Source organism: Quercus robur, chromosome 5 (assembly GCF_932294415.1).
Source record: "Quercus robur chromosome 5, dhQueRobu3.1, whole genome shotgun sequence".
Taxonomy (NCBI): domain Eukaryota; kingdom Viridiplantae; phylum Streptophyta; class Magnoliopsida; order Fagales; family Fagaceae; genus Quercus; species Quercus robur.
This window is the reverse complement of record NC_065538.1, coordinates 16234295-16262048: the sequence shown is the minus strand read 5'-3', so window position 1 is coordinate 16262048 and position 27754 is coordinate 16234295. Positions and strand designations below refer to the sequence as shown.

At 37.1% G+C, this 27754-nt stretch overlaps 1 protein-coding gene across 2 annotated transcripts in view; it reads right to left on the bottom strand.

Moving 5' to 3' along the window:
- Nucleotides 1-15800: 15800 nt before the first annotated feature.
- LOC126725272 (LRR receptor-like serine/threonine-protein kinase IOS1) overlaps nucleotides 15801-27754 on the bottom strand; it is a 33246-nt gene continuing 21292 nt past the window's right edge. Inside the window, exons 4-12 of one of the 2 annotated variants that reach the window (XM_050429835.1) lie at nucleotides 27229-27300; nucleotides 26494-26565; nucleotides 25477-25557; nucleotides 25107-25267; nucleotides 21399-21643; nucleotides 20948-21074; nucleotides 17735-17797; nucleotides 17449-17638; nucleotides 15801-16500 (exon numbers count right to left, since the gene is read on the bottom strand). In XM_050429835.1, coding sequence (XP_050285792.1) covers nucleotides 16086-16500; nucleotides 17449-17638; nucleotides 17735-17797; nucleotides 20948-21074; nucleotides 21399-21643; nucleotides 25107-25267; nucleotides 25477-25557; nucleotides 26494-26565; nucleotides 27229-27300 — 1426 coding nt within the window. In that variant the 3' untranslated portion in view covers nucleotides 15801-16085. The remainder of the gene's footprint in view (nucleotides 16501-17448; nucleotides 17639-17734; nucleotides 17798-20947; nucleotides 21075-21398; nucleotides 21644-25106; nucleotides 25268-25476; nucleotides 25558-26493; nucleotides 26566-27228; nucleotides 27301-27754) is intronic. The other variant, XM_050429836.1, reaches the window with a different exon arrangement.

The following is a 27754-nucleotide window of genomic DNA, read 5'->3' as shown; positions in this document are numbered from 1 at the left end:
CCTTCGGAGGGTTTTTGGCCGGTACCACACTAGTGCCTTTTGTTTGGTCCTATTGTTCTTATTCCACAGGTACCCATTGGAGTGATTAGCCTTATCATTGACTCTAAGACGAAGGGTTGCATGGTCCAGACATGTTCAATGGCTACCACCAACCAGGAAACAGGGAATCCCTCTAACGCCTTGGAAAGACAGGTGCAAACCCTAACAGCAGCGATAGAACGACTCACACATCGCAACCAAGAGTTGGAGCAATAGCTAAACTAAAGGAACGAGCAACAACGCAACGAGTGGGAGATCGACGAATAGAATGAAAGTCACCTATCGATGGGAGATAGACAAGGAAGGGAAGACCAGGAAGAGAGTAACATCCCAAGCAGGAGGGATGGACCGGAAGATACCAACCACCCATTCGAGGCGGAAGTCAGTGCTATGCACAAGGCCCAAGGCATGTAGATGATGAAGGAGAAGATGGATGTGATGATAAATGCCCTGAAGGGATGAGTATCTACCAATCTGAACGAGTTGGTACATCAAACGAACTCCTCATTCACCACCTAGGTGACCTCCTTCCCTCTCCCAACAAAGTACCAAATGCCATAGGTAGAGGCGTATGATCGGTCGAGGGACCCGCATGACCACCTAGAGTCATTTACAACCCTCATGCACCTACAAGGAGTTCTGGACAAAATTATGTGCAGGGCATTCCCTACCACACTAAAGGGGCCAGCAAGGGTGTGGTTCAATAAGCTTACCCCAAACATAGTTTCTACCTTCAAAGAGTTGAGTGGACACTTTGTCACACACTTTATTGGAGGGCAGAGACACAAAAGGTCTTTCGCAGCCATATTATAAATTAAGCAATGGAAAGATGAAAGCCTAAGGTCGTACATGACTCGTTTCAACAAAGAGGCTCTCTTGATTGACAAAGCTGATAGCAAAGTCCTCGTCACCGCCTTCACCAGTGGATTGAAGCGGGGGAGTTTCTCTTCTTCATCTATAAGAAAACCTAAAGACAATGGCCGAGGCACTATACAAGGCCATGAAATACATGAATACCGAAGCTGCAATGATTGCCCAGAGGGACACGTCGAGAAAAAGGGAATGACAGGACAATCATCGTCTGGACAGAGGAAGAAAGTCGGCTCGAATGAATGACCGAAGGGACGACAGGAGATCAAAGACCCCCTCAACGAGGACAATGAATTTCACCCCCTTGAATACTCCGCTACATCAAGTCCTCATGCAAATAAGGGATGATGTGTTTGTCGACGCTCAGGCCACAAACGGCTAGAAAACTGTCGAGCCTTTGTTCGACTACCCATCGTGGCGACGCTCCCACGCATGCGGGTCCCGTTGGAGGCCCCTCTCGATAATTGTGTGGTTCGCGTAGAGCTTCGAGTGCTCTCTCTCTTGGGAGAGGAAGTTGGTCTACCTTTGGAGGTGTGGTAGGAATCTTGGCCAAATTTTAGGTGATTACCAAAGGTAAGTGAAGTTGCCACCAATCATTGGGTTTTTCTAAGGTGTGATTAGTCATCTATTTCTAGTTGATTTTTTACTAATCCTAGGCTGAGAAAAAGGGCATTTTTCCTAATCTATTGTGGATGGCAAAAAATCTTGATTCTTGAGTTCGGAAGTTTGGTTACGTGTAGGGAAGGTGTTAGGCACCTCAACGTCTATCCAAGGACAATCCTTTGTTTTGATAAAACCTTAATTTTCGGGGATTAGCAATAAAAAAACATGATTTTGGCATTGGCTTTCAGGGCTTTGCATGCATGGGAGGCTTTTGAACGGGTGTGGCCCAATCTATGCTTTCCTAAGGCATTCGGGCAAAGAACTAGATTTTCACAGCGAAAATCCGATGACATGTCACCTTACTTTCACAGTAGAAATTAGGCATCGCTTTACCTTAGGTGACATGGACTGTGACAATCACACCAGAAGGGGCAGGCAGGTATATATATACATACATTATGCACAATGCAAGCACACAGAATAGGAAAATAAATGCCTACATCCTTAGAGCATGCCCTAAAATATAGGTGCAGGAAAGTAAACAGGGGTCGCCATACTTTAGAGATGAGAACGAATGGTACATGGCATGATATACCTAATACAACCCATCTAAGAGAGAAAGGAGGGAGGAAGGAAGGGGGTTTAAAATAGTACATAACCAAATGGAAGAGGCTAGACTCCTAAATCTACTGAACATGGCCGCTTGGCTTATATCGACATGGCCTGGGAGACCGTGCCCTAGCTCCATACGTCCTCGCTCCATGTGTGTACATGCAAAGGCAAGAACAAGAAACCAACAGACAAGCAATGGAAAGAGAGAGATGCGTAGATAATGCGCAAATGGTACAAAGCAAACAAGCAAGATAGATATGGCAAGCATAGCATGTGGCGGGAGACATGACAAGCAAAGATAAGTAGACAAATAAGAAAGCAAGCAAACAAGAAAGCAAACAAGCAAGAAAGTAAGTAAGCAAAAGGGCCAACAAAAGGTGGTGTCCATGGGGGACAAATATAGGTTTGAATCGGGTTTCCATATCTTCATTGTGTTGAAGTATGGACGGCACACTAGCAAGCAAGACTCATGCATGAACATGTAAGCAAGCATGTAAAGATGCATAGAAAGCCAACAGATGGCAAGAACAAGCATGGCAAGCATATCATCGCACGGAGCGAAAAAAGGAAGGGTATACAAGCAACTCGACATCCAGAGATGCATCCCAAGTGGTTACTCCCAAACAAGGCCTTATGGGCATTGGATGTAACCAAAAAAGATCAGGCCCGCGGAAGGCGTCAAGCATGGCAAAGCCTAGGACAAGAAAGGCTAACACAAGCATAAAGCATAGAAGCAAGTAAGCATAGACATGCAAATAGGAATGATCCAAACCCTTTTGATATGGGCCATGGTACATGGACGATGACAAAGCCATAGGGTCTAGATCAAGTCCAAACCATTAGGCCAAAACACAAGAAAATGCGATAAAAGGAACAAAAGGGGTACAATAGCACATGGAATGACAAACAAAGCCTAGGCCTAAACACATAAACATGGCAAGAAGCACGCAAGCATATGAAAACATAGATCTAGACATATAGGCATAGAAACATGCATGTAAACATGTAGATCTAAGCAAGGCGCGGCCAAAAATGTGATATCAAGCATGTAAGCATGTAGATCTAACCAACAATACAAGGAAAAGATAGATCTAAGCATGAAAATATGGCATATGGCATGAAAATATGTAGATCTAAACATATAAGCATGTAAGGATGTAGATCTAAGCATATGAAAAAAGAATCCAAACACATAAACATGTGAAGACAAGGATCTAAGCATATAGACACGTAAACATAGGCATAAACACATGGGTCTAGACATGTGAGCATGGCATAAAGCATAAAAGCAAGCATAGGGACCCATAAATCTAGGCACAAGCATGGAGATAGGCATATAGACTAACATAGAACATGTAAATCAAGCCATAAACATAGAAAGCATGGAAACTTGTAGATCTAGACACAAGCACCACATGGAAAAGGTAGATCCAAATCATAAAACATGACATAAGGCATAAAAAGTAAGGAGATTTAAGCTAGAAGCACAAATAATGCAAGAAACATGCTAAAGAAAGTAATAAATCATGTTAATAAAGCAAAAAGAAAGGATAAAAAGCTTGATGAAGCTTTATAGGAAAAGGGGTATGGATTGTAGCCAAAAAGCTACATCCATAACCCTATACCTCAAATCTAAGGTATAGAACCAAGAACAGGAAGATAGAGGGTATGAACATTACCTTGTATTTTTGGAGAAGAGAAAAGAATCAAGAAATTTTGATGTATTTTGTATTTTTTGGGAGAGAAATATGGTGAGAAAATAGAGAAAAAATGCCTAGAAATATGCCCAAATAGATCCCAAAACGCCCCCCCTTCAATCTGAGCTACCAAGAGCCTTTTATAGGCCCTGGCACACTTTTCAAGGAAAGCTCTAGATGTCTAGTTTTAATAAAACTAAAGAAATTAAAATTTCAATAGTTGGATAAGAAGTTATGACCTCGGAAAGCATGCTAACGTGCTTTTCACGCTTATCTCAATATCTCAACCGTTTTAACTCCGATTACGACTCATGAATAGTCGTTGGAATGAGAATTTTATTATCTTCTCAATGGAATTGGTCTCAACCTAATTTGAGGACTAGATCAAGATTAAGGTTTCTAGGGCCCATTAGGAGTCAACTTCGAGTCAAAATTGCTAAAAATATCAAAAGAGCTCGAGTTTGATATAAAACCATGAAAAATATTGTTTTGTGAGGATTTTGACCTTGTTTGACCTTTGGTCAACCTAGGGTTGACCAGGGGCATTTTGGACATTTTGGCTGAAAAGGCACTTTGAGCGCTCCAGTGTCCGAACGGGTTACGCCATGCCATTATATATGTTCTCGTGACCCCATGGAGAGAAAATGATATTTTTGGATTTTTCAGTGTCTAGCACACAAATCAAGGTTAGACAAAATATGGTATCAATAGCTTCATTGACTTGGCCAGAAAAACTGAAGGGTGACCCAAACAAGAGGTCCAGGAACAAGTATTACCGCTTCCACTAGGACCATGGGCATGATACTTCCAAGTGCTACGACCACAAATAGAAAATCAAGGCCTTCATCAAGTAAGGGAAGTTGTAGCGGTTAGTCAGGGATGGGGAGAACTCATCGCGAGACCTCGAGTCGGATTGGCAGGTAGAGGAAAGGCCAAGAGCCCCACTCAAGGAGATAAGGGTAATCATAGGAGGAAATATTATGGCAGGATCATCTAAAAAGGCGAGGAAGACATACTTGTGTATGGTGTAGAGCGTCCAGATTTTCGGACAACCTCCTAAAGCAACCAAGGTTGATAACCCTACCATCAGCTTTACAAAAGAAGATGCTAGACAACTACACCACCCTTATGACAACACTTTGGTAATTAGCTTGTCTATTGCAGATTTCAATACCTGACGGGTATTAATAGGTAACGGAAGCTCAGCAGATATCCTCTACTATCCTATCTTCTAGCATATGAGGATCGACAAAGAATGTCTCCTACCCACAAACACACTGTTAGTTGGATTCGATGGCGCCAAGGTCTTCCTCGTGGGAGCTATCACCCTACTAGTAATCATTATGGTGTATCCTCAGTAGCTTGCTAGAGAAGTCAATTTTTTGGTGGTTGACTGTTCCTCTGCCTACAACGCCATCATAGGCTGACCTACACTTAATTCCTAGAGGGCAATCACATCTACAGACTACTTACTGGTAAAGTTCCTAACGGAGTACGGGATAGGAGAAGCGCGAGAGGACCAGATGGCCGCTCGCGAGTGCTACATCACCATGTTAGAGATGGATGATCACTTACAAGCTTTGAACATTGAGGAAATGAGGGTTTCAGTAGAGCCAACAGAAGACTTAGAAGAAATCTCCTTGGACAACAACATCCCAGGTCGAGTCACTCATATCAGCACGTAGGTCGACCTTTCAATTCGCAAAGAGCTTGCCCTCTTCCTGAAAAACGTTTGGGACGTCTTCGCTTGGAGCCACAAAGACATGCCAGGGATTAGTTTGAGGACCATGGTCCATAAGCTTAACGTATGCATGTCCTTTCCCCTAGTCCAACAGAAGAAAAGGGTCTTTGCACAAGAAAGGGATAGGGCCATAGCCGAAGAAGTACGCAAGTTATTGGAGGCAAATTTCATTTGGGAAGTCTATTACCCCGAATGGTTGGGCAACGAGATAATGGTCAAAAAAGCAAATGGCAAGTGGAGAATGTGTGTAGATTTCACCGAACTGAACAGAGTTGCCTTAAGGATAGCTACCCACTCCCACAAATCGACCTCCTCGTGGACTCAACAACAGGTCACCAACTTCTAAATTTCATGGACACCTTCTCTGGGTACAATCAAATCAAATTGGATAAGCAGACCAAGAGAAGACCTCATTTGTCACGAACCAAGGACTCTTCTACTACAAATTCATGTCGTTTAGGCTGAAAAACGTGAGATAGGGTGAAACGTGGAAGTATACATAGACGACATGCTCGTGAAAAGTGCAAAGGAGGTTAACCACTTAGATGACCTTTAGGAAACATTCTATACTCTTTGCCTCTACGACATGAAGCTTAACCCCAACAAGTGTGTGTTCGTTGTGGCGTTAAGGATATTCTTGGGTTTTATGGTGTCACAACGTGGTGTGGGAGCTAATCCCAACAAATTTCAGGCAGTAATAGAGATGGCTCCACTAAAGAGCATGAAGGAAGTGCAAAGCTTGAACGGTAAGGTTGCAACCCTTAACAGGTTCGTCTCTAGGGCGACAAATAAGTGTACCCTTCTTTAAAGAGCTAAGGAAGGCTTTTGAGTGGACTGACAAGTGCTAGAGGGCTTTTGAGGAACTAAAGACATACCTTACATCCCCACTTTTGCTCATCCTATCCAAGTCAAGTGAAGAGCTCTCCCTCTACTTAGTCATGTCCCTAATAGCTGTCAGCTCCGCTCTCATATAGGAGGAAGACCGGGTGCAGTTACCCGTTTACTACACCAAATGAGCATTCTGGGGAGCTGAAGGAAGATATCCCCCAATAGAGAACCTAGCCTTCGCACTGATCATAGTTGCCCGAAAACTCAGGCCGTACTTCTAAGTACACACCATAGTGATCCAAACAGACACGCCACTGAGGAAGGCAATGAACAACTCGGAAGTAGTAGGACGAATAGTTCTATAGGCAATAGAACTCGACGAGTTCAACATCCAATATTGGCCTAGAACTACGATCAAGGCACAGGCTTTGGCTGATTTCATTGCCAAGTTTACAACAAAAGAAGACGAGGAGGTGGTATTGATGGTATGGATGATATGGACGGACGGATCGACTAATCAACAGGCTGGAGAAGCTAGGGTCCTGTTACAATTGCCTAAAAGAGACACACTAGAGTGTGCAAGACACCTCCAAATCTCAACAACCAACAATGAAGCAGAATATGAAGTAGTTCTCTCAAGCCTCGACTTGGTTAAAGTAGTAGAGGCCATGTCAGCAGTTATACACTGCGATTCACAAGTTATAGTCACACACATCAACGGTGACTACAAGGCAAAACAGGAACAGATGAAAGAGTACTTGAGTGTGGTTAAAAGCAAGATGAGCAAAGGGTTTCCAACTAAGTTTGTGCAGATCCCAAGGGAAGAGAACGAGCAGGTAGACCATCTGGCCAAAGCTGCTTTCGCAGAATATACGAATGCCACTAATCAGGTATTATCATTTGTTCAATATGCCCCTACCATTGACAAACTAGAAGTACAAGTCATCCCCACAAGAACCAATTGGATGATGCCAATCGTACCCTATCTCAATAAAGGGACATTGCCAGAAGACCGCAACGCTTCCTGTAGACTGAAGGTACAGTCGTCACATTTCGTAATGATTGGGGATGTCCTTTAAAAATGGGGTTTCTCCCGTCTGTATCTGAGGTGCCTATCCCCCAACGAAGCAGACTATGTCATGAGAGAGATACACGAAGGAGTATGCAGGAACAACTCAGGGGCACATTCACTGGTTCACAAGCTAATATGGACTAGATACTACTGGCCCACTATGCAAAAGGACGCCCAGTCCTACATGAAGGTATGTGACAAATGCCAATACTTCAGTAGCATCATTCGACAGCCGTCGAAGGACCTTACACCAATGAGCGCCCCCTAGCCGTTCGCCCAATAGGGATTGGAATGTCCGAAACTTCATATGGAAAAGCATTATTTGTCGCTTTGGAATCCCTTAGGTCTTTGTCTCTAACAATGGAATGCAATTCGACAACGATGCGTTCAGGGACTTTTACCAACAATTGGGAATCATAAACCACTACTCCTCTCTTGCTCACCCCCAGGCCAACGAACAAGTTGAAGTCACAAACTGATCCCTGCTCAAGATGATTATGACTCGACTTGAAGGGGCAAAGGGTATATGGCTGGATGAGCTACCTGGCGTCTTGTGGGCATATAGGACGACAACTCATACACCTACAAGGGAGACACCATTTCGCCTCGTATATGGGAGCGAAGTCATCATCCCAGTGGAAGTTAGACTGACCAACTATCGAGTATCCCACTATGATGAAAAAATGAATGAATAAGGGATGCGTCTATAGTTAGATCTTCTTGACGAAGTCAAAGTAGCGGCAAAACACTACAACACTACAACACCAAGGTTAGGCCTCGTCATTTTCAGGTTGGGGACTTGGTCCTAAGGAAGGTAACAATGACTACTAGAGATCCTTCACAGGGTAAGCTAGGCCTCAATTGGGAAAGGCCCTACAAGATTGTCGATTGCTATAGAAGGGGGACCTACTACCTAGAAACCCTCTACGGACAAAGGCTTCATCACTAGTGGAACATCGAGCACTTAAGGAAGTACTACTAGCAACAGACAAATGCAGCTTATTTTATCACTTTCTTATGTTTTTATGAATTAAGTATCAAGAAAGATTGAAAGATGTTAAGTTTCTTTTTAGCTCTTCATTATTAATAAGACTTGGACAAATTATCAGAAATGTTTTTCTACTTTTTACCTTTCAATGAAACATCTAAATTCTACTAAGTCTTACCTACAGGGTGGATGAAGGACTAAGGATATTAACGGGTACTTGGTCTCAAGAATTCTACTAAGTCCTAACTAAGGGTGGACGGAGGACCAAGGATACCAATGGGTACCTGGTCTCAAGAATTCTACTAAGTCCTACCTATGGGGTGGACGGATGACCAAGGATACCGACGGGTACCTAGCCTCGAAAATTGAACTAAGTCCTATCTACAGGGCGAACGGATGACCAAAGATACCGACGGGTACCTGGTCTCGAAAATTGAACTAAGTCCAACCTAAAGGGTGGGCGAATGACCTAGGCTACTGACGAGTATTTGGTCTCAAAAATTCTGATAAGTCCTACCTAGGGGATAAACATACGACCAATGATACCAACGTGTACCTAGTCTAAGGAAAATCATTGATTAAAGAAAAAATTGTTGTGAAACGGATGGATAAAATAGAATGTAGACAAGGGCATATGCAATTGTAATGGTAGAAATAAGAAAGCATAAAGCAGTAGACAAACACCCAGAAGGGGAAATGTTTTTACACAATATAAAGATAGATGTCTTTACAAAAAGCCTGACGAAAAGGGCAAATAGCATTTTCTTACAAAAAGAACTCATAAAATAAAAGAAAATTAAGTATAACTCCTGGAGGAAAGGATTCAAGATGGGGGAGCTTGAGAAGCGGTCGGATCCACAGGAGACAGGCCATCCGCGGTAGATGGATCAACGGCTAGTTGGGCAGCTAGAGTCTCCAAGCCGTCTGGAGCAAGTTGAATGATAGTCTTAGTGTTGGCATCCTTTGCCCCCTGCTCAATAGTGTGGATGGAGTCACTGGTCTCTTCACTGATGGTGTCATCTTCTTCGGGTGTCGACGGGATGATGTTGTCTATTATAATCTAGGACAAGTCCAGATCGAGGTAAGCAGCTTCCACCTGCTTCAAGCAATCGTCGAACCTATCACCATAGTAAATGTCGCATGCATCAAAGAAGGGCTAAGAGACACGGAACTCCGCCACAGTGTCAGCCTTGGCCTTGTCCATCTACTCATGGAGAACAGCTAGTTCCATCGTCAGATTGGTCTTCGCCTTCTCTACCTCCTCCTTAAGACGGGACTCCTCCTTCAGCTTAGTAAGCATGGTCGTCAGCTTCTTGTTAAGGGTACGAACAGCCTCCTTGTACTGCTCCCTTTCCTTGTTCTCGCTCTCTTGATGCTTGCAGAACCGTCAGATCACCCCTTCGTTGGCAACACACCTATCCTACAAGGCCTTCATATGCACCAACGCCTGGAATAAAGAATAACGGTTAGAACAAGAATGTAAAAATTACAAAGTACCATAAGTGATGGAAACGTACCCTGAACAAGTTATAGAGATGAGACACCCCCAAATCTTCTGAGGAGTGATAACCACAAGGATTTAGATCTGTCTCCTTGATGATCGAATTGACCATCTTGACAGTATAGTCTTTGTGTGTAACCAACCTCTAGACAGGATTGGGGCAATGAGACCCTTTCTCGTCATCAGGCCCTTCCCTACTCTATGACGAGGAGGGGGAGGGGGTGAAGAAGACTTCCACTGCTTATCCTTGGTGTCACTCTTTCTCTTAAGGACCGCCTTAGCTCCCACCTTGGAGGCCGATAGTAAAGACCCAATCAGCTGCTTGCGGGTAGCCACAAACTTCCTCTCTATTGCCCTTTGTTTGCTTGCATCCATCTTTGCAAAAGGGCAATGAAGAGCATGAGAAAAGAGGGCAGATGGACCAAATACAGTACTAAAGCTATAAGTTAAGTCAACGGGAAAAAGCGTGCAACCGTTAAGCCAAAAGCGTTGGTTCAAGGCCACCACAGAATGCATGAAGTGTGTCAAGAGTAACCAGATCCTTCCACTTCCTTTGCTTAAAGGATATGGCCCCAACTCGCCAAAGGAAGCTCTCTTGCTCGTCGCTAATCTGCGAACAGATTTGAGCTGAAGACAATAAAGAAATATGTTAGGAGCTTCATCAAGACAGAGAGCTAAAGCAAAAATAGACACCGACGACCCACCTGACTCCTTTACAATGCCCCAAGTGTTATCAAAACCATTAGGCATACTATCCCATTCCTCGGGCCTACAAACCCAATCTGTCACTTGGACGAAGAAATAATGATTCTTCCAATTTTTATTGGAGTCAGGCATATCTGACACCAACCTAAGTGACATCTTCCTTGCCAAGAAATGGTAAATCCCCTTCGACAAGGAGATTTCCTGAGACTTATAACAATAAAAGAACTCGTTGAGGGATAAACGACGATTGCCACCACTAAGTTAACCCAATATCACCTCTGAGCCAATGAATATTCTCCACGCAATGGGAGCGATTTGACTAACAGACAAGCCTAAGTAGTTGGCGAGCTAATGGTGTAGCTCTGTCAATGGCAACTTCAGCCTTGCAATAAATATGGCATCGTACATGCTGACGTTTGTAGTCCTCTCGGAGTAGCACTTTTCAAACTTCCTTGGTAGACAAATGGGAATGTTCTCAGGGATTTGGTAATGGTTTAGAAGGGTGTTGAAAACCTTGTCAGACATCGTTGGGTTAAAATCGTTAACCGTCCATATTGAAGGGAGAATAAAAGGTCGGGAACCCCCGTCCACTTGGCATACTGCCTCAACTACCTTAGGCTGATCTCCCTCATCAACCCTCTCTCCCTAGTCTTCCTTATCTCCCTCATTATATTTGTTTTCTCCTTCCTCATCATTTTCCTTATCCTACTCCCCTTCCTCATCTTCCTTGTCCTCCTTCTCTTCCTCAGTTGGGGAATGGGCAGATGGTTCCCTTTCTGGGGACTAAGGGACATCTTTCTCTGGCTCACGCCCTGATGGATAAACCTCGTCGTAGCCTGCACCTTCACGAACTGATGACGACAGTTCACTTATTGCTTCTCTATCTGATATCTATTCACCTACAAGCGACAGAGGTTTTCTAAGAGCCTATTCGACGAGTCTCTAAAAACAAATGACGGCTACCCCAAAAAGTAAAAGATAAAAATGACAAAAAAAGAAACTTACGAGAAGAAACGGATGGTGGATCGGTATGATAGATTCCTCGGAAGTAACGGGGTCACAAGCAACAGACGATGCAAACAAGAGTGTGACAACTCTGGTCTTAAAAAAGCTCTCAAAAAGAAGTAAAGTAAAGAAAATTAGAGCAAGGGAGAACTATTTATAGAGAAAGGGAGCATGGCATACGAAGCAACGCCAACCTGCCCATGCCACTTGTCACGTGGCGTTTAAACTCGAGGCTGCTTAAGCCATTTATTGACACCTTCTTCAACAAAGCCCTAATTAATGATCATGAATACCCATGTTACTCCACAGCCCGTCAGCTAAAATCAATGGAGCCATGTAGTAGGGGGCAGCTGAAAAGGGATTTTGACTAAGGATTCAATACTCCTGAGTAAGCCATGGAATGAAACTAACGACGTCTATGGATCCGTTAGTTTCACAAAAGTAGATGGAGGATAAAAACAACATCGATGGAATAAAAGGCGACAAAGCCACACCGAAAACCCGACGGGGTGAGTAGCCAATGGGCCAAACAAAAAGCTGACGGGTCCAGCGTGGCTTTGCTTGGCCCACAAATGTTCATATAAGGAAACATCTTACATGCCACGCAAAATAAACCCACTATTGATTCATATCTCCCTCATATAGAAAGACACCCTATAATCTTGGAAACCTTAGTACCAGATCTTCTCCATAAGGAAAAATCCCTACTCTCAAGGGATCTTTGCTCACTTCTCACCACTATATAAGCACCAAACCCTTTCTTTTCTAAGGTACGTAGAAAATCCATAGCTCTCTCACTATAGAGTTCTTAGAGGTTTCTCATTTACTAAGTTAACCTTTGGATGGTTTTTGGCCGGTACCACATCGGTGCCACCTGTTTGGTCCTATTATTCTTATTCTATAGGTACCCATTGGAGTGATTTGGAGCCTACAACTCACTAACAATTTTAGCATATCATCAATGCCACGTACCAGTATAAAATGCCTAGCCCGTAAACTCATCAGTTGTACAGGGCTTTGCAATTGCTGCATCATTATAGCGAAAGCTGCAAAACGAACCAAAGAAAGTGCTCAAGGAATATATTTTATAATAAAAAAAACATGTGTTCAATAAGAAATTAGCTATTCTTTTTGGAAGAATTCTATAGAAAATGTATCAGACATTCATCATCACATTATTATTCTAGTGGAACCAGTAATAATTAGCTTCAATTCAAAAAATAGCTTAATGAGGTGATACATTAAAACTAGGGGTTAATTTGTTTGAAAAGGCCTTGGTTGTGTTATGGTTTTATAGGAAAATCCTAGTACCAAAATATGTCAAAATTGGGCTATATTAAAAAAAAAATTGTGTTAGAGCCGGGTTTGGGTCAAAAGCTACTCAAAGCGGCTAAGGTTATGAGCTAACTCAAAGATAATGAGTTGATAATCATTTTTTTTTTATATGTTCTAGACCATATTGAATTTCTAAATGAACTTGTTTTGTTGGAAAATAGATATTTGTGCTTTCAAAATAAAGAGAAATTTAACCCAATTTGGAATTAATTGAAATGAGTGAGATGTGTCAATTTGATGTTGGCATAACTTTGTAGTCTCCGAAATTTCAATCGATTAAAACTCAATTTGCTCAACTGAAATCAGATAAATAGTAAACCAACTTGCAATACTGGCTATTTGATATACTTTTCTCTATATATACAAATCCTTGCTACAGAGCGATGGTAAGAGGCCGCCATACAAGAGTAGATCTAAGAGCCAAAATTTCCTTAAGCCAAAAAGATCTCTCAATTCCACCCCTTTGAGTTTTTCTCCTTGTGAGATATCTTTTTGAATTCCTCGTTGAGAATTTCTTGCCTTGATCTTTAACTATGACATTAAAAAATGTAAGTATTCATCCAAACCACACAAACTCTAAACCTTTGTTACAAAGTCCAAGGATAGAAAACCTTTAGAGAGTTATTTGGTGTGTGTACACATAAAATTCGTTAAAGATAAATCACACGATCACGAAATAGTGTAACAAATTATCAATTTATATTGATTTTTATATATGTGAGTACAATTCTCTGTATGACTCTTTACAATGAAAGAATACAATAAAACTCCTCTGATTCGATCTCCAAAGAACTTTACGACCCGAAAGGCTATGAAGCTTAATCTTGAATCGTACTTTGATGTCTCTAAGTTGGATGTGTGATTGGATGTATTTGAGCTTTGATTTGAAGTTGAGGGCCGTTGGCTTGATCTCTGTAAGGTTGAACTTATTCAACTATGTGTTGGTTTTATTCTATGCCAAATTTGCTTGTAATTCAGTGTTTAGAAACCCTGTATTTAGGTGGGAATAATGTAAAGGTTGTGTGTGAGAGAGTGTGAAGAATTGATCAAATGGTTGCATCAAAAGGCTTATTGCGACTGGACCTTGCGATTGACTCGCGAGTGGTGACATGCCAGAATCCAGCACATGTGTGAAGCATGCTAGAAGTTGAAGGATCAAGACAGTTAGATCACTACAGGACAAAAAGTACAGTCTAGGCATTCTGTTATCTGGCGACTAGAACTCACGACTCATCCCATTCACGAGTTACTCGCCAGTGCACCCTGTTTTGCAGGAAAATGACTTTTCACATTCCTTCTCATACCCTACTATAAATACCCTTATACCCACGAAATGTAGAGAGCTTCAAGAGAGAATTTTGAGAGAAAAACCCTAGAGAACAACAAGATTGATTCATCCACAATCTTATACATTTGATTCTCCAAATTCTTCTACTCTCAACATCTCCATTGTCATACCCTTGAGAGGATCTTAAGCCAAATTCTTACCTCACCACGTTCAGAACAGTGAGAAGGCTATTGGTGTTTGGGAAGCAGTTCAAGAGAGAACCAATTCATTTTAGTTGATGCAATGGGCTTATTGTAGGATCCAGTAAGCAAAAGAAGATAAGGTTAGGCTTGACCCTGTTGGAGTAAGAAGTTTGGAGGGCTAAGATGCATCGGGTAGATTAGGCTTGGAGGGTCTATTGTTATTCATGTATCCTAACTGATTTTCTAGTGGATCATTTTACCGCTTAGAGGGCGGTGAAGAGGTTTTTCGCCGAATTCTTCAGTTTCCTCTTCGATAACACGTGCCGGTGTTATTTTGTGTTTGCTTCTCTCTATCTATTACTCTTTGCTTTTAATTATTGCTGAGTTGTGATTAAAATATGGCATAGAGTAGTTTGGATGGAGGGGAGAAGGAGAGGGAGTAGAGGAGAGTAGAGTAAAATTGGTTGAAAATAGGCTAATTTTGGGCTAAATTTACTCTATTTTACTCTACTCTACTCTACTCTCCTTTCTTTCCCCTCAATCCAAACAGGCCATTAAGAAGCCTTTATTTATAGGCAACTCAATAGCATTTGATTTGAAATATTCTCTAAACATTTATTGAGAGTTAATTAAAAATTTAGATTTGAATTTAATTTCTTCTTTCATTTAATAAGAACTTTCTATGTGAGTCTTTTCTTCTGACGTTGCCACATGGCTTTCTTTATTTAATGTTGCCACGTGGCTTAGACACATGTCATTTATATGTATGTCATAGTAACTCAAAAACTTGACATGTGGCTTGATTTTATTTGCTGATTGTCCTTGTTGACACGTCATTAAATGCAAACCAATTTGACCATAAGTATTTGATCACGATTAATCAAATGGCTGTAAATACATCATAAAATTTTGATGTCTACAGTGTGTATCAAAGTTCTGGGATTGTTGGAATGAGGTTTATTCATGGAGGAAGTTCATGTACACGAATTCGATTGTTCTAAGGTCACTGCGTTGGCAAGACAAGTGGGCCATTTGTTGAGGTTACATAGAGCCTATGACGGGAAATGTTTTGTATGTATAATTGATTATAATTGTTTCTTCTCTAGTGGATTTTTAACGAATTTGGATCATCTATAGTTGTTTTAAATTTCAAAAGGCGCTTCATCGATTTTTCAATTCTCACTTCGTCACCCAAATCTCTAAGTTGAATGTATAGCTTTTATTATTGTTATTTTTAGATTTGAAAATTGAAAACAATGTTTGGATTATCCATTTTTTGTTACATTATTTAATCGCTGCTTAATCAGTTTGGGTCTAAATCCAAAATTTCAAAATTGGAACAAATAGAGCCTAAGTAATAATCACTCTAATGCATTTTGCATACATATTTCATGGTAGATGGTACTCACCCATCAATCCATAATCAAAAATTAATTCATTCACAATAAAAATTGTGTATTAAAAGCTATAGAAGTACGTCCCACTCGTACCTAATTGAAAAAGTGATCCAAACATGAAATAAGTATTAAGAAATTTTTTAAAAACTAATGTAATTAATACTAGATATTTGGCCAAGAACATATTGCATGGAAGGAAATTCTGACTGCAAACAAACCTAACTACCTAGCAAGGGCAGCAATATCTGATTCAAGCTCTAAAGAGGCCGCTACGAGTTGACCGTTTGAAGTTGTCTTATTTTGGCCTCTTTCATGAGCCATCTCCAGAGTCAAACATTCCTTTATTTCTACCAATACTTGACTCATGTCCGGCCTTTGGATTGCCACGGGTGGTACACAGGACATGGCTATCTCCACAGCTTTCCAGGCAGAATTTTTGTGGAATTCTCCATGTAACCTTGCATCAATAATGTTTTGAATATCCCCACTTTCAATTATAGGATAAACCCAGTCAAGTATGTGAGTGTTTTCTTCAGGTCCTTTTATTATTGCTGGGTGGCCTGTTATTAGCTCAAAGAGGACAATACCATAGCTATAAACATCACTTTTCTTGTTAAAGTTTCCAGATGCTTGAAACCTGTATGTAAAAGTAAAACACATGTTATTAGATTTGTTTAACAATCCTAAAACTATGGATACTTTTTTTTTTTTTTTTTCCAGTCTACTAGTTAGCTACATTATATAATTATATGATTACTGCAAGAAAAATGCTTATTATAACGAAAAAATCCATTTCAATAACATTTGTCTCACTGCAATAGTTGATATAAGTTGTTGTAATAAAATTTGAAGTAATAGATTTGTGCAACAAAAAGTTTCGTAGCATAAACTCCAAATATTTTAATGACAATTTTGATAAATAATATATATATATATATATATATTCTTGCAATAAATAATTTATTTTTTCTAATATCTTGTAATAATAGGTTATTACTTCATAAATTTTATTGCAATAAATTGCAAATAATCGAAAAAAATAAATCAATTCAAATTATTGCAACAATATTTTTGCTATAATAGATAAGTATTTTATATTTGTTATCGCAATAGATTGTAAAATAATTGATATTAGATTATTGCAACGATATCTTAATATTTTTCATTGCAATAAATTGCAAAAATAATTGGTATCAAATTATTGTAATGATTTCTTCATTTTAAATTATTGCAAAAAAATTTTCTAGTGTAGTAATGTATTAAACCCTCTATTTCTTCATTTTAATACCACTATACCAATTTCATTAAGTTAGAATTAGATGTAATAGATTTATTTTTGATGTAGTGGAATGATAGCCTTTAAAAAACTCCAACTAGTGAAAAAAGTGAGGTGTGAGTTGGAATTATAAAATAAAGAAATTTTTGTAAAAATCACATAATATCACTAACATTTCCTCTTCAATTAAGATTTTAAGGGTACCCAATATAAATTTTTTTCTCTTTTGTGCAAAATGGAGATATTTATGTAGTGCAAAATTTTAACATGGTAGGGTAAATAATTCTATTTGAAATTATGTACACTTACTCAGGATCAAGGTATCCAAGTGTTCCAGCAGGACGAGTTGACACATGAGAATCACTTTCTGCTGCGAAAGTCCTTGACAACCCAAAATCAGCTATCTTTCCTTCCATATTTTCATTTAATAAGATATTGGTAGTCTTTAAATCTCTGTGAACGATAGTTGGCTTGCAACCATTATGTAGATACTCCAACCCTACAACTCCACCAGTAAGCCATTTGTAATTTAGTCATGTAAACAAAGAAATAGATATTGGAGTGGAATAATCATGTGATTAATATGTTTCCAAACCTTGTGCTGTATCCACCGCAATTTGAATTCTCTGATTCCAGTTCAGGACATTCATATTGGTAACTGCAGCCAAAATTTTTTAATTTCTCTATTTTAGTTGGAGTTTTCATGGAAGTCAACCTTCACTTTGTAGTTAGACCAGAAAATAAATAATACTTGTGACATGCTCAACATGTTGGAAATAAAGGGGTAACAATGGAATGGAAGAAATAATGACCAAGCAACCCAAAGGTTAAGCCTATGGGTTTTGAGTCCAATTTATATAACATTAACCAGTCATTCTTTTTATTAGTATCTAATATGTAACTCTACTAATTCAATGTGTGAGCCTACTACCACATGTAAATATTCCAACAAATCTTCCTCTTCATGTGTGAACCTACTACCAAGCCAATTGTGGCACTTCAATTAGTCTCCCCCTTAAGCATAAGCAATTTCCTTAACAATCCAATTATCATGCATTACACTCACCAATAGAATGCCCTTTACTCAACCATAGAAGTGAACATAGGAGTCTTCCTTGCACAACCATTGGAATTTCCAACATGCACCTAGTAAAACCCTTTTACTAAACCATGTATGGGTGGAGCTAATATGGAAGCCCTCCACATTCTACTTGGTGAGACCAACTAGCCTCTGATACCAATTTGGCGTAATAGTAGAAGCTCAAAATACCAAGACTATATAAAAACAATCACCCCCCCCCCCCCCCCCAAAACAATAAAATAGCCATTTACTCATATAATTAAATCTTTTTAGGGCACTATCGAATTAATTTAAAGTCTTTCCTTATGTGAGAGGACCTTTGGGTAAAAGGCACCAAACACTTTGTGCTATTGTCTATTTATAAAACGACAATACTTCTTCCTTGCTAGATAAAGGGATACCTTTCTTGGTAGATAATGAATACTTTTCTTGGTAGATAAGGAAATTTTTTTTCCATACTAAGAAAACCTAAATTAATCAAATGTCTAAGAATTTGAGACAAAATGCAGCAATTTGGAGGCACGATAAAATCACTTTCCTTAAACAATTATTACCCTGACTTGCTATAGGCTTACTACAAATTTGTGTGAGATAAAACAAAGCATATTGGATTCTACAAATAGTGATTTTAGAGAATATATAACAATAGGATTTCTATTATATATATATATATATTTTTTTTTTTTTTTCATTATAGGGAATAATGAGAGTTTAAATTATAATATATAGATTATGAAAAGTCACAAATAAAGTTTTTTAACTATTAGAAAATAGTTGGAAATAATGTCCAAACATTCACAAACGTTTTAAATATGAAATGGACTCTTGGAAAATATTTTGCAAAAAAAAAGTATTATTCTAATATTATCCTCCCCTGAATCAAAACCCTTGTTCTGCCATTACTTGGATATATAAATATCTAACACAACAAACATATATCTTTATCTTTATTTTGAATAGACAAGAAAAGGGGAGCAATTATACTTTACCTCCTACACCCTAAACTAAACATCTTTTTACACTTACACCAAAAAACCATCCGAATGAACACTTATCCCCTTAAACTATACATTTTTTTACATTTACCCCCCCCCCCCTAAACTATACATTTTTTTTACACTTACTCTCCTAAATTATAAGAAGACACAGTTCCATAAAAAATTACCCATGAGAAGGGGTTCAAAGTATTATACGAGTAATAATTTAAGGGGGGTAAGTGTGCATTTTCATAGTTTAGGGGAGAAAGTGTTACACAGGTAATAGTGAAGAGGGGTTAATTGTGCATTCTTATAATTGATGGAGTAAGTGTAAAAAGGGGTACAATTTAGGGGAGTAAAGTATAATTTCCCCCCAAAAAATGTTTACCCAAGGCTTAAATTGCCTAGTTTATTCCTCCCACCCTTTCCTCTTTTTTATTCTTTTGTTCATCTCACCTCCCTCCCTTTCCTCCTTTTATCTCTTATCTAGTCTCTCAAATCAGTGTATCACGGAAACATCTCCCCATTCTTGGATTTTCAAGGTAAATCAAACCATTTTGTTTGGTTTTGGGCTTTTTATTACTTATAACAGGAGGCATTCGAAAACAAATTCTTCATCATGGAAGAATCTAGCGGTGCCCACAAGGCTCTTGCCCACCAAAGGCAATACTTGGTTACATTTTTATAGGTGGCAGTCGTTGTGTTTCATGTTAAGAGCAAACAATGTGCACACTAAGTACATGAATTGGCTAAATTTACTTTCTCGGTGAACACTATACCAACAGACTGCCGTTATGGTACTGTATCAAAATCTTGTCCTAGGATAATCATGCTTTTATTTAATTTAATAAGTTAGCAAAGGCCAAACCATATTTGTCAGTATCGTATGATACACGTATCATATCGTGTACAAAAAGTTTCATGCTGTAAGGGCACATCAAAAGTGCTCATGATACACAAACATATGCTTTTAAATGAGTTCTTTTTTTAAAATTTGTTCTTTTATTTGAATTCAACAAGTTGTTAGACTTGTTTTTAACGCAATTATTAGGTTACGTAATTTAGCCTGATAAAGTAACATGTCCATAAGGATTTGTTTTTCCTCCTCTTTATCCTATAAAATTTGGATAACATACTTACACTTCACTTTCATATTTACAATTTTCTTTTCTATACTATGAATAAGGTATTAACTAACAAGATATGATGTTTTATTTTTGTCATTATTGTTATAAGTCTAAGAAGCTAAAATGTCAATAAGAATTAAGAAACATAAAATAAAATAAAAGAACAAGGAGAGAGTAAATGTTGATGATGATGAAAAAAATCAATGAAGAAATAAATTTGTAAAATGATGAGCATGATGATAACATTGACTTAGATGGAGTTCATTAGGCAAAATGATGAATGTAAAAAAAAAAATAAAAATAAAAAAAAATAAAAAAAAATATTATTACTTTTAGTCATTTGTAATGTTTATCACTTTTAAGTTTAATTAATTTGAATATGTATGTTATAAACACATGATAATTTGATTTATTTAGTTGAGTATATTCCAAATTTATAATGAAGATACCATTTATATATGTATATCTATAAACTTCTATAAATTTATTAAGTATTTGTGTATCTTACGATACGCAATATAGAAAAATAAAAAATCGATTAACGATACGATTCACATTTTGATAACAATGGACTGAACCATAAATGAAACACATGGAATAAATTATTGTTTATATGGTTATACCTGATAAATATTGGTGTAGGTTGCCATTAGCCATGTACTCATAGATGAGTGCTTTGTTTTTACCCTCATCACAGTACCCGATGAGAGAGACCAAGTTTCTATGATGAACTCTCACTAAGATTTCTGCCTGCATTTATGGACGGTAATCTAGTTTAGCTTAATGAAAATCTTCTATATGCATGTCTCATACTATCATAGTTTCAATACAAGATTAAAATTTTAAAGGGTCTGGTTAATAGGTACCCTTAGGGCATTTGTTAACTGACCATTTTAGGAAAGTCACAGTACCACTTTCATAGGAAATATAAAAACCTATCAAAAAAATGAATTGTTTTTTTCTTTTCCATAAAAAATTTCTTTGAATAGTTTTTCAAAACAATACTCTTAGGGCATTTGTTAACTTTTTTCAATTTGAAATAATTGAAAAGAATACTATGGTCTCATATTTAACCTCTGCTCGAAATTCCTTATAGCCTTGGTTCGATGATGGAGAAAGCAACTTAACAGCAACTTGAGTTTCTTCCAGAGTTCCCAAGTAAACTTTTCCAAATCCTCCTCCTCCAATAATGGTATTGAAGTTATCAGTTATTCTCACAACCTCAGAGTAGCTATATTGTTGATTCTTCGGTTTGATGTTGGATTCCACAGCCATCTTGCTATTCTTCAATTTGATGTTGGATTCTGTAAACACCTTTACTATCATCACACGTAACTCCCAAAAATGAATATAAAAATAAAATAGAATAAAGAAAAAAGGAACTTTATTCAATGTTTTTTCTATTATTAAAAAAAAAAAAAAAAAAAAAAAAGTAATTTTATTCCCTCAATCTTGAATTACTTAAATCTATGTATATATAAATACTACTCCTCAACTCTAAAATACCTAGTCTAACCATCGTATGCAGTGATATCATCTAAATGGAGACCGAAATCGCCTATTACGATCTTTGAGCAAATCTAAGTACACCCAATGGCTGATCAACCTTTATAAGCAACTAGGCATCTAGGCCTCCTAAATTCAGATTCTCCCGAGTTTCTAGAATACTCTACCATATAAAATTCTTTTAATTTTGATCTTTTATTTAAAAGCTATTTGTTCAAAGACAAACCCTTGAAAATAGTCCGGGACTATACTCCTTCCCTTTCACATAGGGATGAATCCCATCCATCACAAGATCTACATCTATGTGAGAGGGAGGAGGTATACTCTCGGATTACCTAATAATTTTCCTAAAAATAGATGTCACATCAGCTATTAAAATGAACATGTCATTAATTTTTGCACATAACCTTGAAAATAGATGTCACATTAATTACTAAAATGGACATATTACATTTTTTGTGAGTTCTAAAAGCGTACGCCATAAATTGAAACCTCTAAAAAAAAAAAACATTTTAAATTTTCTTTTAGTATTAAAAAATTAAAAAACTCAGATCTGAACCCCAATCTCACAGCCGCACCAGCACCAACACCAACAGCACCAAACTTATCTCTAACGAGATCTCAGTGCTAGAATGAATAGAGAACTTGCCGACATTTTTAAGCGACAGAAAAACAACTGATTTTCTAGAACCATTATTAATATACTTTTGTGCAAATTATATTTCTCAGGTTGTCGCATTTTTCAATTGCCAGGGTTTTGTACCAATTCTTTTCTAAGTTAAAAATTTGTACGTAATTGAATTCACTAGTATATCATTATATTTGCTGAGTCGGTGGATTTAATGATGCGTTCTAGGGTGAGTGGAGTCCATACTTGTAAAATGGAGAGATCAATTTCACTGTGGGAACTCTTAAGAAATTCCTAAACACTTCGTCTTGCTTAAAATTATATCCATTGTAATAAAAGGTTCGCTTCTATAAACCAGGTCTAAAACTAGTTGGCAAGAAGAAATGGATTGGGGTTCGGTTTTCAGATCTGAAAATGCAACTCTTTCACCTTCCATACTTCTCTACTCGCCCAACTCTAGCGACATACCTCCCTAATCGAACCGGCCGCCAGGTTTTTTGAAGTCCTAGCACCTCAACATCGCCAGAGACAAGTTTGGTTTAGTTGGTGTTGGCACGGCAATGAGAATGGGATTGAGATATGACTTTTTTTTTCTTTTTCTTTTTTCCTTATTAAAACTAATTAAATTAAAAAAATGTGACATGTACACTTTAATAGTGGCATCTATTTTTAAAATTTTTCCAAGAATTAATGACATGGTGTAATATAAATTATTGATTTTTGAATAAGAGGTGAAGATTAGAAAAGATCTATGTAGTAGAGTATTCTAGATACTCTAGAGAATTTGAATTTGCAATGTTATCTTCATAAACTTTTGAGGAAAGTTTGTTAGAAATATGACAAGTCAACTGTTGATCTTTAATTTTCTAAAAATTTTCTAAACAATGAGGATATAAGAAGAAAATGTAATTCAATAGTGGATTTATCAAAATTCACCTCTAATAAAAAGATATTGAATAATGTTAAAACCTAAGGCTATAATCAATTTTGTAACTAAACTTTGTTGAAAATAATCACAATTATATAGTTCAACTTATATCATTTTTTGAGAAAATGTTCCAATTATACATGGTAATAGCTTACATCTTTTTTAAATCATACATTTCTAAAATATGTAATGGTTTCTCATTATATATATATATATATATATATATATATTATTTAGAACTTTGACTCTTTAGTTTTTACAACCAATAATTTACTTGTCAAAAAAAATTAAAAGTTAGATGGATAAATTGTGCAAAATAGGACTCCAATTGAAATCTAATTTAGAATTGGATTTAGACTCTTCGATTTTTACACTCAATAATTCACTTAACACAAAAATTACAAATTAGATGGAACATATAACATAGAATTGAAAATCCAATTAAAATCTAATTAGATTTTTTCTAAAATTTAGCTTTTAATATGTATAGGTTATTTGGAAGGTTTTTTTAATCTGCCTTTAAAGCCAAACATTTTTTAACTTGTTGCTTATTTTGAACCATTTTATTTATGTATTATGATTTAATAGTTACAATGGGGAAATGAGAATTGGAACTGTAGATATATTAGTTGGAAACACCAAGAAGTAATAGTGCTCTTGGTTTTTTGAACTATTTAAGGGTCTCTTATTAATGTACATGTACTATAATATTAATGAGAAATAATATGTCCACAACATTTTTACAACAAATTCTAAGTGACAGATTATTATTGATTATTATTATTAGGTCAAAAAAGTAATCTCAATGCTAAGTTCAAATTTAAACCAATAATAACTAACCACTTATAATTTGTTATGAAAATATTTTCTCAATATTAATAGAATATTTTTGGATAGCCTATATGGACTTTTGAAAATTGAATAAAATGGAATGGAACAATCATAAGGTTAGTTTGAAAGTTCACAGAGGAATGGAATGGAATGAAATGAAAATGATCTTAACCTTTCTTGAAATCCTATACGGACTTTTGGACACTAGTTTTTTCCAATTTGACCATTATTTTTAGGGCTATCCAAGCAACCTGCCAGACCAACCCACACAAAGCACTCAACTGAAACCAATCCAACAACTTCGGTGGTTGAAGGTGGGTCTTAGCCTTCCAAAACTGACACCAGCGAGTCGAATGGCAGATGCCCTCTAGAATTGTGACATAGTTTCAAATCCAAAGACATTTAAGGTGAAATTCAGTGGAAATCCACTCGTATCAGTGATGAATTAAGTCAAATACAGTGAATATCCCCCATATCCGATGAGATCTCCACCAAATCTAGCAAGATCTCATTGGATTTGGTGAGTTTTCCTTCGTTGCTCCCCCTCTCTTCATGGTTAATTGGTCTCCCGAATTCGACTACCACCTGACGAAAATCTGATCCATTCGATCTGATCTCCTAATTGGTCGGCAACAGATCTTGTTCTTCTCCACTCGATCTAATCGGGTCAGGTGCAAGTTGAGCTCGAAACCCAACCTAGACATACTTGTAGACAACCCTAATTGTTTTAATAGAGTTCTAGATGGTGACTAGTTGTGGATCATTGGCATTAATTAGAAAGTTTGGTGTGTCCTAAAAATCATGAATAGTTATGCCATGGGTTCTAGATCTCTTATAAATAATCTCAACACTATGGAGTGTAGTAACAACTATAAAATGAAGGACATACCTCGTCTTTTCCTTTTGTAGATAGCCAGAGCACAAAAAATGAGAAGGAGGACCAGGACTACTAGGGACGTAGCAGCAAGTGAAACAATCAGCCCCTTTATCTTCTTCTTTTCCTTCTTCTTACATGGAACTGGGTGACAAAGATCTGAATTTTCGCCAAGACTTGCGTTTTTTTTTTTAGGAGAAGATAAGTAAGTTTTTAAAATTTAAATAATGCTGACAAACGGAATTTCCTTTAAAAATACAAATGAAATCAGATTTACAAAACAGTTGCAAAGGGAAAGGGGGAGAGGACCGTGTGAAAAACTTGAAATTACAAAAACTAAGAAGTAGAGGAAAATGAAATAATACAGTTAGGATGAAAAACTAACCCCAAGACCAATAATCCATTTCTAGACTTCTGTATAAGAGCCTCTGGAACTGTACCTTTCAGCTGGTTCCCACTTAAATTACTGCAAATATAAAGTAAAATAGAATATCTCAATTCTTATCTGTAAATTTGTTGGTTTGTTTTTTGATAAGCAATTTGTTGGTGTGTGTTGGAAACACTTTTTCTAGGCTTTTGTAAGTATAGTAATCCAGCCTGATTTTCCTACAGCCCATTCTTTTCTCTCTTCTCCAGTTTTTCTTTAATGGGCTGGGGTCTTATATATGGGCTTTTTAGCCGTTTTTTACTAAGGATTTAGGGCCTCGGGCTTTCAGCTTGTTACATGCTTAGCCTACTTCCCAAATCGCGACGACACTACCAGGTTTAACCACACAAAAATAACAATTAAAAAAAAAAACTAAATAATAAAACCATTTCTTTCTTATTTGTCTACACACGAGTGGTCATCTCCGTCACCTCAAAAAGCTGATCAGAGTCATATAACAAATTTCATTATATTTTTCCAATAACCAATAATATGACAAATTATAATTTGTGTATAACAAAAGTAATATTATTATTTAGTAATCAAAGAAATGATATTGCCCTAATCACAGTATATGATTTCAACAAGAAAAAAAATATATAATGTAGCATTGTTGGAATCTAAAATCGCTACCTTTGTCATTTTCTTCTAATTTTGAAGTGCATCATTGCATCAATACAAGAGGCATGCTATATTTTAATCTTGTGATTGAACTATCTAGAAATCCATTTGCATTGAGCTCATTGGTTCTGAAGGTGTGTGAATCAATCTTCAATAACAACAACCATACACGATTTTATAACTTTGTGCGATAAATCTAACCTTGCTCTTAAAGCTATTTATTTGTGATTTTCGTATTAATATTGTTTGTTGTTGTCGTTGTTGTTTTTTTTTTTTTTTTTTTGGTAGAAGAATAATATATATTGAATGTTTTGTGACAAAAAATCGTGCATCATTTAAAGCTCAATAACTTACAGGGTTTTCAAATTTGGTAGTTGAGCTAAAAATTCTGGTACGTTCCCATCCAAGCTATTGTATGATAAATCCCTGAAATTAAAATAAAAAAATAAAAAAAATTCACATTTACAATAAAGTTAACATTTACAATAGTTTTGGGTAAAGATAGCTCTTCGGCATGAAGATAAACTATTTCATTTACAATAAAGTTAACATTTAAGAATCTCACATTTAATTAAACAACTTGCATAAAAAGCTTAGGATAAAACTTAGGTAGAATTCTTAGTGTAATACATTAAGTTTATTAATTAAATTTAAATAAATCCTTCTCAAAAAAAAATTAAATATATAATTGCATTGATCAATAAAGGAGAAATAATATTTTTTTGAGGACAATTAAATTCAATGGAACTATATATTTGTATTTAATAAAAAAATTAATATATTACACCTAAGAAATTATACCTAAATTTAATTTGCAAGCTTGGTTCTTGGACTTGTATATAACATTTAACACTTTTTAGGCAGTTTAAGACATCGCTTGAACACTTATACATGTTAAAAGTGAATTGATTTCGGCCAACTGAGCGAGCCAGCGAGCTAGGAAAAAAAAAAAGGGAATTCATCTCAGTCCAACTTTGTTGATCAGAGACTAGTTTTTCTAACTTTTCCTTTGTGGAATTTAATAATCACACGTGCACTGGCAGCGGAACTCAATGCTAAAATAAAATCCCATTTTTACTTATTACTTACAAGTACTGCAGTGCTGTGAGGTCGGAGAATGAAGTCACTATCTTCCCTGTCAAGTTGCTTGAACTCAAATTCCTGCTTGTAATTTATCAAAGAAGAAAGAGCTGGTGTCGTTACCATAAAGAGAATTTATAAATTCACACACACACCACCCACACACACAAAAGGGATTGTGAGTATTCCATCAAAATGAAACGAGTGCAGTGAAATTGTAAAAAGCACCAGAGAAATTCATTTTTGCTTGCATATGAATAAAAAAAGAAAAAAGAAAAGAAAAGGGGGGCGTAATTTATCTTAAGCTTGTTCCCAGTAAAATTTCTGCAAAGACAACTTCAAGCAAATTGTGTATCCTACCCAAAAAGTTTTATCGCATTTAAATATCTAACTTATAAGAATTTCAAATTCAAGAATTAGAATTTGTAATGTATATGCACATATAAAAACATTTGGGTATGTGTTGCGGCCGTTAAGTTTTTGAGAGAGGATCATATGAGCAAAAACCGAGAGAAAAGCTGGAGGGAAATCAAAG